Source organism: Lampris incognitus, chromosome 2 (genome assembly GCF_029633865.1).
Source record: "Lampris incognitus isolate fLamInc1 chromosome 2, fLamInc1.hap2, whole genome shotgun sequence".
NCBI lineage: Eukaryota > Metazoa > Chordata > Actinopteri > Lampriformes > Lampridae > Lampris > Lampris incognitus.
The window spans coordinates 49,457,434-49,476,224 of NC_079212.1; the positions used below are offsets into that span (position 1 = coordinate 49,457,434).

At 46.0% G+C, this 18,791-nt stretch overlaps 1 protein-coding gene across 3 annotated transcripts in view; it reads right to left on the reverse strand.

Moving 5' to 3' along the window:
* The window catches only part of sdcbp2 (syndecan binding protein (syntenin) 2), a 37,880-nt gene extending 27,810 nt beyond the window's left edge, over positions 1-10,070 (reverse strand). For 2 of the 3 annotated variants that reach the window (XM_056272908.1, XM_056272906.1), the window contains exons 1-2: positions 9,902-10,070; positions 2,460-2,511 (exon numbers count right to left, since the gene is read on the reverse strand). In XM_056272908.1, the coding sequence (XP_056128883.1) occupies positions 2,460-2,510 (51 nt within the window). In that variant the 5' untranslated portion in view covers position 2,511; positions 9,902-10,070. Of the gene's footprint in view, positions 1-2,459; positions 2,512-7,852; positions 7,960-9,901 lie in introns of all 3 variants that reach the window. The other variant, XM_056272907.1, reaches the window with a different exon arrangement.
* Positions 10,071-18,791: the final 8,721 nt, after the last annotated feature.

An 18,791-nucleotide genomic window follows, 5' to 3' on the forward strand; every position in this document is an offset into this window, starting at 1 on the left:
TCACAGATCAACCAGCATCTTTATTTAATTAACTCACTGTAGACTCCTCAGAAACTCACAACAATAAGCTTTTGAAAGGTATCTGGACAGAGAAGGTCAGAAGGAGCTTCACTCGGAATGCAGATTGTATCGTATAAAAGCTGCTACAGGGGTGTCCAGGTAGCGTGGCAGTCAGTCTATTTCATTGCCTGCCAACACGGGGATCGCCGGTTCGAATCCCCGTGTTACCGCCAGCTTGGTCAAGCGTCCCTAGAGACACAATTGGGCATGTCTGCAGGTGGGAAGCCGGATGTGGGTATGTGTACTGGTTGCTGCGCTAGCGCCTCCTCTGGTTGGTCGGGGCGCCTGTCCGGGGGGGAGGGGGAACTGGGGGGAAATAGCGTGATCCTCCCACGCGCTAAATCCGCCTGGCGAAACTCCTCACTGTCAGGTGAAAAGAAGCGGCTGGTGACTCCACATGTATGGGAGGCATGTGGTAGTCTGCAGCCCTCCCCGGATTGGCAGAAGGGGTGAAGCAGCAACCGGGACGGCTTGGAAAAGACTGACAGACTGACAAATGTTTTGAGTTTAATTTAGACTGACATTTGTGTTACAGCTTGATTTAGACTTTGCCAGTTTTCTTCCATGTAGTTGTTCATTTAATTACGTATATGGTAGAGTATTTTGCCTTTTGCACAGCTATTTTGTATCTGAATGTTCTTTCACTCGTTTAAGCCAGTATTGTTGTACATTAAGTTTTTGTCTTTTAGCAAGACTTTTTGAATCATCTGTTTTCATTCCAAATTTTAGACATTAAACAGTTTTCTCAAATAAAAAAGTAACAAGCGGGGCGTCCGGATAACGTAGTGGTCGATTCCGTTGCCTACCGAATCCCCTCCAGCTTGGTCGGGTGTCCCTACAGACACAATCAGCTGTGTCTGCGGGTGGGAAGCCGGATGTGGGTATGTGTCCGGGTGGCCGCACTAGTGCCTCCTCTGGTCAGTCGGGGCGCCTGTTCAGGGGGGCGAGGGGGAACTGGGAGGGTATAGCGTGATCCTCCCATGCACTATGTCCCCCTGGCGAAACTCCGCACTGTCAGGTGAAAAGAAGCGGCTGGCGACTCCACATGTATCGGAGGAGGCACGAGGTAGTCTGCAGCCCTCCCCAGATCGGCAGAGGGGGTGGAGCAGCGACCGGGACGGCTCGGGAGAGCGGGGTGATTGGCCAGTTGGGGAAAGGGGGAAAATTTAAAAATAAATAAATAAATAACCAGTGAACACTGCCTACAAGCTTCATAAGTTCCTCTCTTGAACCACATATGTTGCATTAAAGTCACATGAAGTCAAAAAATTATCACTCTTAATATCTAGGCTACCCATCATTTACGGCGTACAGTACCGCATACCTCATAATGTCACTTGTTTAACTGCAACATTTTCTCTTTTTTACCCTCATCGCCCCAATTCCTCCACTGTAAGTGAAACAAGCGTGCTTTGTTTGCCCTGGCTTATTCCTGGTGTGGTGACTCAGGGAGCTAAATGTAGTCGAGTCTCGCAGTACCAGACAATCGCGGACCTCTGCCTGCCAATGTCTGGGGATTTCTACATGCAAGATAGTTGGGACAATGGCAGCGAGAACGGTCGCCAACAAACCTCCGCCTTTGGAAATATAGGACACACCTTAGCAGAAACGATGCTCTCCCCCACCCTCCTCCATGGTGAAACAACCTGGAGATAGAGTGAATCACTCTGTAACACGGGGAGAGCTTTTAAACACAGAAGATTGATGTCCCAACATTAGATTAGTTGATGCCATTTTATCGAATATGTGCTCAGTCCAAAAGATTGGTGTAGTTAAGGATTTACAGTGACTTTGTTTACAACTTTTAAACCAGGACAAGAAAGATGTGTTGGCTAAAACACAGCCGATGCTGTCCCCCAGTGTAACTCATCCTGTAATGTTCTCTGAAGCTGATGTGTGGTATGTCCGGACAGATGAATCATGTCCTCATAAAATACCGTGTTTGTTTTTAACTGATGACTACGTTTGGCTACGAATGCAACAAACATCACAAAACCTTGAAGGAGTTTCTTTGGTGACTGCGGCTGAGCCATCCTATAACGCACGTGTTGCTGGTACGACAGTGTTTACTACCAGAACACGACTTGCGCATGTCACCGCCCCCAATATGAAGGGCCGCCCTGAAGACTCTGGGTTGGTTTTGCAACGCAGGTTTTTTTTAAACTCTCTAATTGCTTTCCACCCAGTTTTAGCAAGGGCAGCTGGGAGATCGTCCTCAGTCCAGTTGAGCGAAGCATTTAGAGACCAACTTGTGAGTCCAAATGTACCCTGAACTTCCCGTGGGAAAAAAAACTATACTGTATAGGAATTTTTTGGGGCCTTGCTGAGTTCTCGGCCACAGAACCAACCTCTTCCCCACGCACATGGTCCAACGAACACTTCTGATTCATTCCGCTTACCTTGATGACTTTGTCGACCTTCAGGTCCTCTAGAGATGGATACAGAGACATCCTGAGAAGAGAAACAGAATTAATGGATAGTTAATATTTTATAATGTATCAACAAATAACTGTATTTATCAGTCTTGGATTTGGGTAAAGGGACCAGCCGGCACCAACGGTGACTGAATGGGAAAAAAAGCACCAAGCAGAAACATTGGGTGGAGGATATTACAGAAGGGAGGTGGGGATGATTGTGTAAGATAACAAAATGGTCTGATGTGATCTGCAGGAGTATATTTGTGACAGAACTGTTCTCAGTTACTGTACTATAACAGTGGAGCTGGTAAAATTTCTTAGCAATCAGGGCGTCCGGTTGGCACGGCGGTCTATTCCGTTGCCTATCAACAAAGGCATCGCCGTTCGAATCCCTGTGTTCCCTCCAACTTGGTCGGGCGTCCCTACAGACACAACTGGCCGTGTCTGCGGGTGGGATGTGGGTATGTGTCCTGGTCGCTGCACTAATGCCTCCTCTGGTCGGTCGGGGCGCCTGTTCGGGGGGGAGGGGGAACTGGGGGGAATAGCGTGATCCTTCCAGGCGCTACATCCCCCTGGCGAAACTCCTCAGTGTCAGGTGAAAAGAAGCGGCTGGCGACTCCACATGTATTGGAGGAAGCATGTGGTAGTCTGCAGCCCTCCCTGGATTGGCAGAGGAGGTGGAGCAGTGACCGGGACGGCTTGGAAGAGTGGGATAATTGGCCAAGTACAATTGGAGAGAAAAGGGGGAATAAAATCCAAAAAGAAAAAAAATTCTTAGCACTCAATTGTGCAATTGAAAACAATAAGCTGTTGAAGGTTACTGCAGCCCAACAACAACTCAATTGGCATCAAACCTGGGGAGAACTGTGTGCATATGTTTGTGTGTTTACTGTGAGTGACACACAATGAGGAATTTCGGACAACTGACAAACCCTAACAACCTACCTTTAGCTGCTGTTGCTACTTCTGTCATTTTACTGTCCTCCCATATAGCGATGGCAATTACACCCAGAAAGTAATGTTTGCATTAATTAGCCTAACTAATGATATAAAGCCTAGTTACATCCTAACAGCCTGCTCTGCTGCTGGGACTACTACAGCCCTGATGTTGGACTGTGCCAGGTATGTACCCGATTACAATGTATGAGGTAAGTCCTCAGACATAGCTGTGAAAGCAGATTTTAATAAAATGCTACACCAATAAAACTGACTTGACTATCTGCTGGATCAGTATACCAAGCCTCACTATCGCGTGTTTCCCTTGGCATATGTTTAGGGCTGAATGATTAATCGAATTCAAACCGACATCGCAGTGTAATAGATAGCAATTTTAAAATTGCAAAGGCGGCAATAAAAAAAGTGTATCCTACTCCCAGGGTCGTGAGGATGCTGGAGCCCATCCCAGCAGTTACTGAGCGGCAGGCGGGGAGACACCCTGGACAGGCTGCCAGGCCATCACAGGGCCTACACACAAACACACACACACACACACACACACACACATTCAGACCTAGGGACAATTTAGTACGGCTGATTCACCTGACCTACATGTCTTTGGACTGTGGGAGGAAAACGGTGCACCTGGAGGAAACCCACGAAGACATGGGGAGAACATGCAAACTCCACACAGAGGATGACCCCCAAGGTTGGACTACCCCGGGGCTCAAACCCAGGACCTTCTTGCTGTGAGGTGACCGCGCTAATCACTGCGCCACCGTGCCGCCACTCTTATCAACACCATGGATAGGGAAAAAAAACGCTATATATATATATATATATATATATATATATACATAGAGAGAGAGAGAGAGAGAGAGAGAGAGAGAGAGAGAGAGAGAGAGAGAGAGAGTGGGGGGGGCGTTTTGGGGTTTTTTTTCGGAAACCATCAATGGTGTTGATAAAAGTGCTCAACAAACGAGGAGCGGAATATATATATGTATGTATATATATACACACACACACACACACAATATTTCATTTTTAGATGAAATTACAGCTATTCCTAGGGTTACAAACGAGTTGTTTTGAGTCTGTTCTTATGCTGAATTTGTTGTTTTTGAGTCTGTTCTTATGTTGAATTTGTTGTTTTTGAGTCTGTTCTTATGTTGAATTTGTTGTTTTTCAGACTGTTCTTATGTTGAATTTGTTGTTTTTCAGACTGTAATATGTTGAATTTGTTGTCTTTGAGTCTGTTGTCATGTTTAATCTGTTGTTTTTCAGACTGTTATGTTGAATTTGTTGTTTTTGAGACTGTTCTTATGTTGAATTTGTTTTTGAGTCTGTTCTTACATTGAATCTGTTGTTTTTCTGACTGTTCTTAGGTTGAATTTGTTGTTTTTCAGACTGTTCTTATGTTGAATTTGTTGTTTTTCACACTGTTGTTATGCTGAATTTGTTGTTTTTGAGTTTGTTGTTATGTTGAATTTGTTGTTTTTGAGTCTGTTCTTACGTTGAATTTGTTGTTTTTCAGACTAATATGTTGAATTTGTTGTCTTTGAGTCTGTTGTCATGTTGAATTTGTTGTTTTTGAGTCTGTTCTTATGTTGAATTTGTTGTTTTTGAGTCTGTTCTTATGTTGAATTTGTTGTTTTTGAGGCTGTTCTTATGTTGAATTTGTTGTTTTTCAGACTGTTCTTATGTTGAATTTGTTGTTTTTGAGTCTGTTCTTATCTTGAATCTGTGGTTTTTCAGACTGTTATTATGTTGAATTTGTTGTTTATGAGTCTGTTGTTACGTTGAATTTGTTGTTTTTGAGTCTGTTCTTATGTTGAATTTGTTGTTTTTGAGACTGTTCTTATGTTGAATTTGTTGTTTTTGAGTCTGTTCTTATGTTGAATCTGTTGTTTTTCAGTCTGTTCTTATGATGAATTTGTTGTTTTTGAGTCTGTTCTTATGTTGAATTTGTTGTTTTTCAGACTGTTCTTATGTTGAATTTGTTGTTTTTGAGTCTGTTCTTATCTTGAATCTGTTGTTTTTCAGACTGTTCTTATGTTGAATTTGTTGTTTTTGAGTCTGTTCTTATGTTGAATTTGTTGTTTTTGAGTGTTCTTATGTTGAATTTGTTGTTTTTCAGACTGTTCTTATGTTGAATTTGTTGTTTTTGAGTCTGTTCTTATCTTGAATCTGTTGTTTTTCAGACTGTTATTATGTTGAATTTGTTGTTTATGAGTCTGTTATGTTGAATTTGTTGTTTATGAGTCTGTTCTTATGTTGAATCTGTTGTTTTTCAGTCTGTTCTTATGATGAATTTGTTGTTTTTCAGACTGTTCTTATGTTGAATTTGTTGTTTTTCAGTCTGTTCTTATGTTGAATTTGTTGTTTTTCAGTCTGTTCTTATGTTGAATTTGTTGTATTTGAGTCTGTTCTTATGATGAATTTGTTGTTTTTCAAACTTTTCCTATGTTGAATTTGTTGTTTTCGAGTCTGTTCTTATGTTGAATTTGTTGTTTTCGAGTCTGTTGTTATGTTGAATTTGTTGTTTTTGAGTCTGTTCTTATGTTGAATCTGTTGTTTTCGAGTCTGTTGTTATGTTGAATTTGTTGTTTTTCAGACTGTTCATATGTTGAATTTGCATGCAAGTTGGAGCAGTTACGTACAGCTCACATTTTGCGTCAATTAATCAAATGTTTGTCTTAGTATAAACTATATATATATTACCTAAAACATCATAAATACAACAATGCTGTTGTAGTGGACTTATGGACATAATTCAGCACAGCTTACGGTTTGTATGAAGTTGACATGCTCACTTTAAGGGCTCAGGGTGTGGCCATGGTGACGCAGCGCCATGTGGCTGGGCGGGGTGGTGTATAAAAGGAAATAAACGACACACGCGGGCGTGGTGGTGGTCAGAAAAGTTGTTTGTCTCTGTTTGCCCCCAGCATCCACACAGTAATAATAATAAATCTAACTGCTACTAATACTTTCAGCTGCTCCCGTTAGGCGTCGCCATGGCGGATCAGCGGATCCATCTCTTCCTGTCCTCTGCATCTTCCTGTCACACCAACTAAAGTACACTATTTATACCTGAGACAGAGAGAATATGTGTATAGGTATAAAAAAAATGGTAACACTTTCTATGAAGCTTGCATCTATAACACCCTATAAGCATCTATAATGCCCTATAAGTGTAGCTATGTCATTGAAAGATTCATTATAACCATGCATACGCCCTCACAACTCCTCATAACAACCTTTATGATACATTGTCAATTTAAAACGGATTTATGCATCATAAATATGTCATCACTAGCCTGTTTATCTGTCAAATGTCATAATGCATCATAGCCAACTTGTTTTGTTGAAGTTTTGTGGAGATTCATAATGACACTTCAGTGCTATTTCAGTCTTCAGCCATCGCCGTTGATCACTGTAATACACATTATAGGAAATTATGGGCGTTATAGATGCAATAGATACTTATAGGGTGTTATAGATGCGTATAGGGCGTTATAGATGCAAGCTTCATAGAGTGTTACCAAAAACTTCAAACTCCCCACTAATAACTCTCCATTAATAGCCCTATCAAATAAGTAATCTAAATTAATTCAATGTTCATTCAGCACTTGTATACAGAGATAATGTGTTATTCATATCATGAACATACATTTATTAGCATATTTGTTATTTTAATCATTTCATCGAAATGTCGTCTTTGGTTAATGAACATTTCACATTTTGGTGAGCTCACCCTGACTTTAACCATCTGAAAGAATGAGAAAAAGAGAGATAATCATCAGAGAGTGGAAAAAATAATGCTGAGTTTGTGCGAAGGAGAGGGGAAATTAAATGTTAAGATAAAACCTAGTCAGCTAACTGAGTGCATAAGTAGTAGCACTGTGAGTGCATAAGTAGTACTGCCAAACTGGTGAGGCCCCGAGTGGAACTCTGGAACGAAACCAGACGAATTCTGAAGTGTGACTTTTGTCTGTATCAGTGTGTCTGTATCAGTGTGTGTGTCTTGTGTGATATTGTGCAGCAATTTCTAAGTTTGATTCTCTTCTTTTTTACGTAGTACAAAAGCCTACAATTGACATCAGGTACAAACACAGAAAGACCAATTAACTTATCAACAATACGCCCCTTGAGTTCTAGAGGAATGATGGAGGCCTGCCTAAAACTCATGAGCTAAATTAGATAAAATTAAAATTGTTACTGTTAAAAGTGAAATTCTATACTTGTCAAGTCAATACATTTTGTTTTTACCTAAGGGCTAAGCGGCAATGAAAGAAAACAGAAAGAAAACAGAAACAGAAGAAACAGATTTCACACAACGAATCCCTCCCTGCATGGGAAACTGACTCATGATCACAAGACGCGCTGAACCGTCTGAAACTGAGGAAGTGACGTCACTGACACCGTGATCCTGTTGTTACCTTTACAGTGATTAGGTCAAAGGCCCCCCCACGCCACCATCATCCCACACAAGACGACAGAGACCCGCTGGCTGATGTGACCACGCAAACGGCGGCGATCTGAAAGACTGACGAAACAAGACATGGCCTACAGATTCATAAATATGCACAAAAAGGCAACGTACTCCGACATACACTAAAACAAGCCCCTTAACCCAGTGTCTCTCAACCGGGGGTCCGCGGACCCCTAGTGGTCCGTGGTGTAATTGCAAGGGGTCCGTGAAAATAAAATATCTTTAAAAAAAAGATCCTATGACATTTATAGAAATAGGATTATTTTACTCAAATGTGACTGAGACCTTTATCTACCTAAACTATAAAGGGTAACAGGACTTTTTTCTCTAATTACATCTGTTTCACAAGTGTAATTTATTGTATTTTAATAAGAGATCTCGCTCCCGTTTGCATTGTTAAAAGTTACTGCATAAAAATTCTGTTGTTACATATATCTGAAAGTTACTGAATACATATTCTGTTTTGTTACATATATCTGAAAGTTACTGCATAAGAATTCTGTTTTGTTAACTATATCTAAGTTACAACTGAAAGCTCTTATTTTTGCCCCAAAGAGTGAATAGATGCTGTTGTGGCGAACTCGGGGGGCAGTCCAAGATACCGTCGCCACAGCCGGGGCGCGAACCTGTATCTCCTGCACCGCAAGCGACAACGTTAACCAGTCGACTAAAGGGTCCGACCCGTTAGTCAAGGACCAACGTGTCTACTTATCCATACACGTTACACTATAATGCAATTTAAAATGCAGTTTCTACTGTTTCTATCAAATTGCAAGCCCCCTCCCCCAAGATCAGGTGGAGGGGTCCTCAGGGTAGATCAAAAATACGCAGGGGGTCCAGGACCCCAAAAAGGTTGAGAACCACTGCTCTAGGCGGTCGCTTTTACAGCTCACAGGTCATCTGAAGCTGGTGGGGGTATTCTTTGAAATTCCAAGGGCGAACCCCGCCATTAACAAACACGAGCAACCCGGCTGGGGAACGGGGGCGTATGATGCAGAATTGAGCGGTTTCTCATCAACACGTTGCTCGTACACAGGTACACGGACGAGAGAGGTGCGTCACGACGTTCTTGGAGCGCTCGCCTGCCTTCCGGTCTCGCGGCGCTGCGCCGCTTCGCCTCAAGTGACCCTTAACGAATCACTGGGATACACGAAGAATGTGGTCCCCCATTGCCAAGGGGTTGGGGGTCTATTGACATGGCTGGGGAAGGGAGCTGGGAGATCCGGAAGACGAGGGCTGACAACAAGTGAAGAAACGCTGAGATCGGTGCTGCTTCTAAGCGCCACATACCCCCCACGTAGAGCAGAGCAGGGCGACGCACGACACACCCGGGGGGTAATAACGGGGGGGGGTAATAACGGGATTCGGGATATTCGGGGCGGAATGTCGGAATAAGAGCCATTTTCCTTGACGACGAGGCGGCCGTGTCACGTTTGATGAGCGTCACGTGGGGTATCGGGAAACGTCATAAAACGGAGGCTATCGTAAACTGGCTGACAGGCAGAGGTGGGAAAAACCCGGTCCAGAAAGTAAAAACCCTAACCGTGTCTTTACTCCACCCATGTTCTAAACCGTCAGATTGCGCCGACTAGTTTCCCCAAATCGGCCGGTTTAATACGTGGATGGAGTAAAGACACGGTTGGGATTTTTACTTTCTGGACCGGGTTTTTCCCACCTCTGCTGACAGGGCCACAGTCATTAGGCAAACGAACGCAGAGAGGCCAGTTATTTCGAGATGCCCCCAAACGCGACCTCTCGTTAGCAACCATCGACCGCTACCATAGCGACGTGCGTACAGCGGCATTTAACGGAGAACCGGGTCGCCAACCGGTCCCGGCTTTGTTCTCAGAACCTGTCCCACGGGAAACGTCAACACGGCAAGAAGCCGGAGCTATAGGCTACCGTCCGCTAGCCGCCGCGTTAGCGAGCTAGCGCTGCCTTCGCTACCGCACGGCGCTTTACAGCTCCGTTACGTGAGGAGAGGAATAAGACCCACCTTTACTTGTAATGGCGGCGAAACCGGCTAAAACAGCTCCGACGAGGCCCGCGGTTATTCTTAATCTTTCCCTTTCCCCGCTCGTGCCGTCGCAGCTCCCGGTACACACCGCCCGTCGCCGACGCAGACTCTGGATCGAAGTCACCGCGCGCTTCCTGCTCAACGAACTCCCGTCAATCACCGGTGACGTAATGAAGTCAGCCCCCCCCCCCCTCGCTGTTTTCCATGCGTCACCCTCCCCGTTCTCAGAGGGCTGCTTGAGTCAGGTACGGTGCAGGAGGGTTTAGTTGAGTCTGCATGTAGCCGGCGGAGATTATCCAGTCGTCACTTCCGCAGTTCAGCATCCGACCGTCTTGTCGGGTAGCGAAGAATCTTTGGCCCACGTCTGCGGTTATCTTACGGCCCACGTCTGGCCCTTGAATGACGGCGTTGACTCAGGGTGAGTGTGGCTGCCTCAACTCAGCCACATTTGGGCTACATAGTGTGTGCCGTAACCCAAGTCAAGCCCGGTTCGTTACTGGCCAACATAACATTTGCTCCCTGAGCTGGACCGGCGGCCTGTCCAGGGTGTCTCCCCGCCTGCCGCCCAGTGACTGCTGGAATAGGCTCCAGCATCCCCCGTGACCCTGAGAGCCAGATGAGGTTTGGATAATGGACGGATGGACAACACTTGCTGTAACCCAAGTCAGGCCCGGCTCGTGACATTTGGGCCATGCCTGGCCCACACAACCGTTGCCAGTGCCCTAACTGAGCCATAAGTACCCCCAGATTAGGCCCAAACGTGTCTGCTTATAAATTCAAAGATATCTTTGAATTTATTAAGCCCAAACTGGCACACCACTGTCATTTCACACACAGGAAACTTTGAGGCACTTTTTTTGGTGGCTAAAGAAAATGTATATTTAAGAACCGCAGCATCAGCCGAAAGTTAAACTTCTTTTTCCAAGTGTCCAAGTTCACATGACAGTGTTGAGCTACTCTCAACATGTTGGTGCCATAACCCAAGTCAAGCCCGGTTCGTTACTGGCCCACACAACATTTGCTCCCTGAGCTGGACCGGCGGCCTGTCCAGGGTGTCTCCCCGCCTGCTGCCCAATGACTGCTGGGATAGGCTCCAGCATCCCCCGTGACCCTGAGAGCCAGATAAGAGGTTTGGATAATGGACGGATGGACGCCACTTGCTGTAACCCAAGTCAGGCCCGGCTCATGACATTTGGGCCATGCCTGGCCCACACAACCGTTGCCAGTGCCCTAACTGAGCCATAAGTACCCCCAGATTAGGCCCAAATGTGTCTGCTATAATTAAGCCCAAACTGGCACATCACTGTCATTTCACACACAGGAAGCTTTGAGGCACTTTTTTAGTGGCTAAAGAAAATGTATATTTAAGAACCACAGCATCAGCCGAAAGTTAAACTTCTTTTTCCATGACAGTGTTGAGCTACTCTAAACATGTTGGAGCCCATGTTGTGAACTATTACTTTAAAGAAAGAAATAACTGACGAAAAAACTTAAGTGAAACCTACTTTTTATTCGTCTTCCACATTTAGATTCACTTTTGATAAAATGAAGAGGAAAATGTAGCGTACTTGTTCGCTGTTTGTGAACATGTCTATCCATCAGCTGGCTATATTTGCTAGCAGTTTCCAAAATTATGTTGGACGTTAAGTGGAAGAGTGAGAATAGCTTTGAAGCTATCCCAAACCATAGACAGACTTTGTGTTGTATTTGTAATGTCCGTAGACGCCTTGTCTTACTGACATAAGAATAATTCAAGAATGAGCCGACTTCGTAGGTTCTTAACTGTGTAGCTTTTACTAGCGTTCATCCAACATACAACCTTCATAACATGAGTGTCTCACTTCCTGTATACGTCACACGCACTGCACGTACACCCGTGAGTAGGTCAAGTTAAACACGTGACAGGACCTTCAAAATAATAACATCTTTCATTCATTACATCTCCCCCTCTAAGAGGATTTTCTAACCTGTATATCACCCCCCTTTTCACAAAAAAAAATAAAAAAATCCCCCACAGTACACAAGTCCATATGCCTCACAAATCCAGCCGGATTGCTGGCTTGCTCACCCTGCCAGAGCGAGTAACATATGGTGTGGAAGTTGGCATTTCTGCTGCTCGGGACTCATCCGTGTTTCCATTCTCCCCTGGAGTGACATGGTCAGGATCCCCGCTGACAAAGGTGAGTGTTTTGGGTGTGGCCAACAGGTGGCGCCTGTTCCTTCTGTAATGTTCACCTTGAGCTGTCTCCACTATGTAGGATCTGGGAGTGGAGCTCTGACTGTGAACAACTGCTGGCATTGTCCATGTTTTCTGTCCATCAAGTTTGGTGAGTACTGCGTCACCCGAGTTCAGTGGGCGCAGAGTCCGCACGCCGTTCCTGCGGTTGTAGTAGAAAGCCTGCCTCGATTTGGCTGCGGCGTCAGCGGTTTTGATCAGTTCCTCTTTAGGCCAGGCCGGTTTCAGGTTATGCTGCAATGTGGGTAAGGTGGTTCTGATTCTCCTACCCATGAGCAATTCCGCTGGACTGGCTCCAGTGGAAGAAGAGGGTGTAGCTCTGTATGTCAACAGGGCGAGGAGAGGGTCTTCCTGCCTTAATATGCTTTTGGCTATCTGAACAGCCCTCTCTGCCTGTCCATTACTCTGGGGGTAGTGTGGGCTTGAAGTCACATGGATGAAATCATAATCCTCACTGAACCTCCTCATCTCTTCTGAAACTAGCTGTGGCCCATTATCGCTCACTACAATTTCAGGGATACCAAAACGTGCAAATGTAGCCTTCAGCCTAGCTACAACCTGACTGCTAGTAGTTGTTGGTAGATTTAGGATCTCCAAAAACCTGGAATAATAGTCAGACACTATCAAGTAGTTTTGCTTTTTGTACTCACACAGGTCTATGCCAACTTTCTGCCATGGTCTGGATGGGAGCTCACTTGACATTAAAGGCTCTTTTCTCTGTGTGTTCTTGTGTTCTCTGCAGAATTGACATTGCTGTATCTTTGTTGTAATGTGCTCTGTCATTTTGGGCCACCACACTGACTGGCTAGCTCTCTCTCTGCACTTAACTATCCCCTGGTGCCCGTCGTGTATTCTCTCTAAGATCACCTCCCTCATCTCTGTGGGAATGACGATACGACTGCCTCTGATGACTAAACCATCTACCGCAGATAACTCCCCTCTCACCTGATAAAAGTCTCTGACTGTCTCCGGCACTTTATCGACATACTCAGGCCAGCCGTGTCTGATGAAGCCCAACACTGTCTGGAGCTGCAGATCCCCATCCGTGCTCTGTTTTATCTCCTGCATCCTTTGAGGTGTGGCAGGCACCTGGCACACGATGGCATCGATGTGTGCCGCAACATCATCATGAGAAGCACCATCTCCGTAGCGCTGCTCTGGGCCTCTGGAGAGTGCGTCAGCCACAGCTAAAGTTTTGCCTGGTGCGTATTAAGCCACTGCATTGAAACGCATCAGCCTCATTAACAGTCTCTAGCACCTAATGGGCACATTATCCAAGTCTTTGCTGTTCATGAGAGGCACTAGTGGTTTATGATTGGTGACAAGTCTGAAATTGTCAAGCCCAAACAAGTACTTCTCGAACCTTTCACATGCCCAGACACTGGCTAAGCACTCTTTCTCGATCTGTGCGTACCTTGACTCTGCATCACTCAGCCGTCGGGAGCAGTAGGCCACGGGCTTCCAGTGTTCCCCGTGCTGCTGGAGCAGAACGCCTCCCAGCCCGTAGCTGCTGGCATCTGCTGACAGCACCGTAGCCTTAGTGACGTCATAAAAGGTGAGTACCGGGGCGGTGGCGAGTGCTGCTTTAAGGTCTTGGAATGCTGTGTTCTGTGCAGGTCCCCACAGCCACTCTGTCGTTGCTTTAAGCAGTCCATAAAGCGGCTGACCTACAGTGGACAGCTCTGGGACGTATTTTGCCAAATAGTTCACCATCCCGAGGAACCTCTTGAGTTCCGTCACGTTCTGGGGCTGAGGAAAGTTCTCTATTCCGGCCACTTTTTCCGGGTCAGGTCTGATGCCTGCCTCGTCGATGATGTGACCAAGGAAGCGGACTTGTTTCTGTTTGAATTTGCATTTCGCTTGGTTCAGTTTGAGACCTGCTGTTTCAATGACCCCCAGCGCCTCTGCTAGGCGCCGGTCATGGATTTCCTCAGTCTCTCCATGTATAAGGATGTCATCCATGTACACCTCTGTACCCTCTAGCCCGGTCAGAGTTTCCGCCATCTTTCTCTGGAAAATCTCTGGAGCACTCGTTATACCAAATGGAAGGCGGCAGAAAGCATACCTCCCAAATGGGGTGATGAAAGTGGTGAGCCCCCTGCTGTCTTCATGCAAGGGGATCTGGTAAAACCCACTTGCTGCATCCAACGTTGTGAAGAACTTTGACCCTGCGAGCCTTGGCATTATTTCCTCCATAGTGGGCAGCACGTATTTCTCACGTTTCACCGCTCGATTCAGCCTCCTGAGGTCAGCGCAGCAGCGAACCTCTTTCTTGTTCGGTTTCAGCACCGGCACGATAGCAGCGCACCATTCTGTGGGCTGAGTCACTTTTTCAATAATGCCCTCATTTTCCATGCGCTGCAGTTCTTTCTTAACCAGCGGTACAAGTGGCAGCGGTATCCGTCTGGCTGTATGCACCGCGTATGGCTGGGCACCCTCCACCAGAGCTATTTTCACTGGGTCTGTTTTCAGCAGTCCACTTGAACCGAAAACTCCACTGACCTCATTCATCCGCTTCACTAGACCCATCTCCACTGCCTCTGGACGACTCAGCAGACAGCTGCCTCTCCCCTTGATCACATACACTGGAAAGGAGTATTGTTTCTCCTTGTAGTTGGTTGTGGCTTGAAACTGTCCTATGCAGCTGATGTTTCCACCTGGGCTTATGAAGCATGTGTCAGGAGGTCCCAGTTTTATGTTTGGCTTCAGCTTTTTAATTGTCCCTTGGTTGATAACAGTAGCGTCAGCCCCCGTGTCAATTTTAAAGGTTATTGGTACATCACTTATTGTTAAACTAACAGTCCAATCTTCCTGACTGCTCTCTTTGCCAACTTCTCCCAGAAAGTACAGCTGTTTAACCTCTTCAGTGACTTCTCTCACCGCTTTAGAGTGACATACACGCTCCCAATGTCCCTTTTTATGACACTTGTTGCACTTACTGTTCGTTGCAGGACACTTCCGCTCATCGGTGTGCTGCGTCTTGCCGCACCTCCCGCATTCATCTACTTTGTTGGTTGCAGGTCTGCTGCCACCATGACGCTGTCCGCCCTTTTTCTTTTGGTGTCCATCCCGCCGTCGGACAACATTGACTTTGGCCAGCTGGGCCTCTGGTTGGTTAGCTTGGAGGCTGAGCTGCTTTGTTATTGCCTCCGCCTGGCGCACTTGTTCAATGACTTTCACCAGAGTAAGGTCCGCTGTGAGCTGGAACTGACGGGAGAGCACTTTGTCTTTTATGCCCACTACCAGACGGTCTCTGATATGTTCATCCCTCTTGTCCCCAAACTCACAGTGTTCAGACAGCTCATACAATGTCCGGATGTACATCTCCGCTGTTTCTCCTGGCTGCTGGCTATGTTGATAGAAGCACGCCCTCTCATGTATGATGTTACGGCGGGGAATAAAGTAGTCGTCGAACTTTTTCAGTACGATATCATAGTCCACTTTATCACCCTCCGCCGCGAAGTCAAGCGAGCTGAATATCTTTTCAGCCTCGCTTCCCATTGCATAAATCAGCGAACTCACTTGAATCTCCCCGTCGTCTTTATCCAGCTTTGTCACGAGCCTGAAGCGCGAAAACCGTTGTTTCCACTCCGGCCATTGAACGGGGCAGTCAAACTTGAATTCACTCGGCGGATTAAACTTCGGCATGACCGCTCGTGTTCAGATACACAGACTATTCTGACACCATGTAATGTCCGTAGACGCCTTGTCTTACTGACATAAGAATAATTCAAGAATGAGCCGACTTCGTAGGTTCTTAACTGTGTAGCTTTTACTAGCGTTCATCCAACATACAACCTTCATAACATGAGTGTCTCACTTCCTGTATACGTCACACGCACTGCACGTACACCCGTGAGTAGGTCAAGTTAAACACGTGACAGGACCTTCAAAATAATAACATCTTTCATTCATTACAGTATTAACATATAGGATACGGCTCTTGTTTTTGTGCAGTACCTCCAGAAGCAGTATTCCTATCTCAAAATCAGCTCTCTTCTAATTGGATGTAATTATGTTATGTGACAACCCAGCCCCCAAGGATGCATAAGCCAGTGCATTCTTAGTGCTGGTCCCAAGCTCAGATAAATGGGGAGGGTTGCAACAGGAAGGGCAGCCGGCATAAAAACTTTGCCAAATCAAGTATGCGAATCATAAATCAGATTTCTGTACTGGATTGGTCGAGGCCCGGCTTACCAACGACCGCCACCGGTACTGTTGGCAAGCAAGGGTGCCATGCTACTGTTGGGTAGAGCAGAAGGAGAGGGGGAAGGCATGTCCAGAGGCAGCAGGAGAGGAAGAAGGGTAAGAGTGTGGAGGTGAGAGTCAGAACTTTGAATGTTGGCACTATGACTGGTTGTAGCATATAGCCTCCAGTATAATAAGGGACTACTTTCTGTTGTAGTAACACGTTGCCTGCGCTACTTGGCGCGGACTGTTCCGTTATATTGTCACGTCGCATGGCTACGAGTAAAGAACCAGACAACTTAGTTCCCTTCTCCAGTGTTTTTATTTATAAAGTAGTTGTGTAAATAGGCCACATACACAACAAGTTGGCGACGAGGATTGTGGACCTACATCATTACGCCGTGTTTCAGTTGATAACGACACTCGGGAGGAAAAGGAGCGACACACACATCTGGACGGAGGGCCCTCGCTGTGCCAGCAAAAGGACACGTGAGTCAAGTGAAATGTGCAGTGACTTGCAAGGAGCTAGCTAAAAGAAAAACAAGGAAAAACGGGGCTAAATTAACTTAACAAAGATGGCGATCCTGGCTTACACGTGTCTCAAGGCTAGATAGAAGCTGTGCTTAAGGCACCTCCACCTAAAAATGTGTCTCAGCTGAGAGCATGTCTTGGACTGGTGAACTATTACCACAAGTTCTTGCCTAACCTATCCACAGTCTCACACCCACTAAATGCACCGTTACAGACAGGGACTCGATGGAAGTGGACTAAGAGCTGTGAGAAGGCATTTCTAGAAACTAAAAGACTCATAACTTCGGAAGGGGTGCCGGCGCTGTCGCGCACTTTGACCCATCCTTACCAATCCAACTGGCATGTGATGCCTCTCCCCATGGCATTGGAGCTGTGTTGTCGCACAAGTTTCCAGACGGCTCAGAAAGACCAATAACGTTTGCCTCAAGAACGCTAACTTCAGCTGAACGCAACTACGTACAGATTGACAGAGAGGCCCTAAGCCTTGTCCGGGGAGTCAAGAAATTCAATCACTGCCTGTATGGTCAAAAAGTTTACCCTGTTGACTGACCATCAGCCTCTCGTATCAATCTTCAACCCAAGCAAAGGCGTTCCAGTGATGTCAGCACAAAGGCTGCAGCGATGGTCTCTTTTCTTAGGTCACATGTATGACATTGAACACAAGGGGACCAAGCAACATGGCAATGCAGATGGTTTGTCACGTTTACCACTGCTGACTTCAGAGATAACTACAAAAATGGATTCAGCAGAGGTATTTCACACAACAATAGTTGAACAATTACCAGTGACAAACAGCCTCATTGCAAGAGAAACATGCAACGACCCTATGTTGTTAAAAGTGTATGACATCACGGTAAAGGGATGGCCAGCACATGGTAACACACTGTTTCCAGCTTTCTCAGCGAGGAAGGAGCAGTTGTCAGTGTGTCTGGGAACACTAATGTGTGGTTCAGGAGTTGTGATTCCTCCCAAGCTATGCACCAGAGTACTGGGGGAACTGCACAGGGGGCACCTGGGTACCGTGAAGATGAAGAGCCTTACCCGCGCCTATGTTTGGTGGCCAGGAATCGATAAACGGATTGAGGACTTGACCAAGAACTGCTCTGGATGTCAAACGATCCAGATCACACCACCACAAGCCCCTCTCCATCCATGGGAATGGCCCTCATCACCACGGCAATGAGTGCACATCGACTTTGCGGGACCATTCATGGACTCTATCTTTTTAATTGCCATCGATGCACATTCCAAATGGCCAGAGATCATCAAAATTAAAACAACCACATCAGAAAAGACCATTGCAGTTCTAAGGCCCATGTTCGCCAGGAACGGCATATCAGAACAAATCTGCACAGACAACGGGTGACAATTTGTCTCTGAAGAATTCCAAAGTTTTGTGAAGAACAATGGAATTAAGCACTTTACATCTGCCCCTTACCATTCATCCACAAATGGCTTGGCAGAAAGATTTGCGCAGACATTCGAGAAAGCCATTAAAGCTATGGACAGTGAAAATCAACCACTGCAACACAAGATAGACAACTTCCTCCTTGCCTGTCGTAATGCAGTACATGCAACCAGTAATCAGACTCCAGCGATGATGTTCCTGAACAGGAACCTGAGGTCCCGCATTGATCTTCTCAAACCAGCTGTATGGTATAATGAGGAGAACAGACAGTTCAAACACTTGAACGCTAAGTCATCACGGAGCTTCAGTGTGGGACAGTCAGTCCTTGCATGTGATTACCGGACTGAAAAGTGGCAGCCGGGTACAAGTTCCACCATAGACGGGCCACTGATGTATAAAGTGGAGGTGGGAGAGAACATATGGAAATGTCATGTAGACCAAGTCCTGGATGCTCATGTGAAAAACACAACACCACCTTGCCCGGACTCACCTGACATAGAAACACA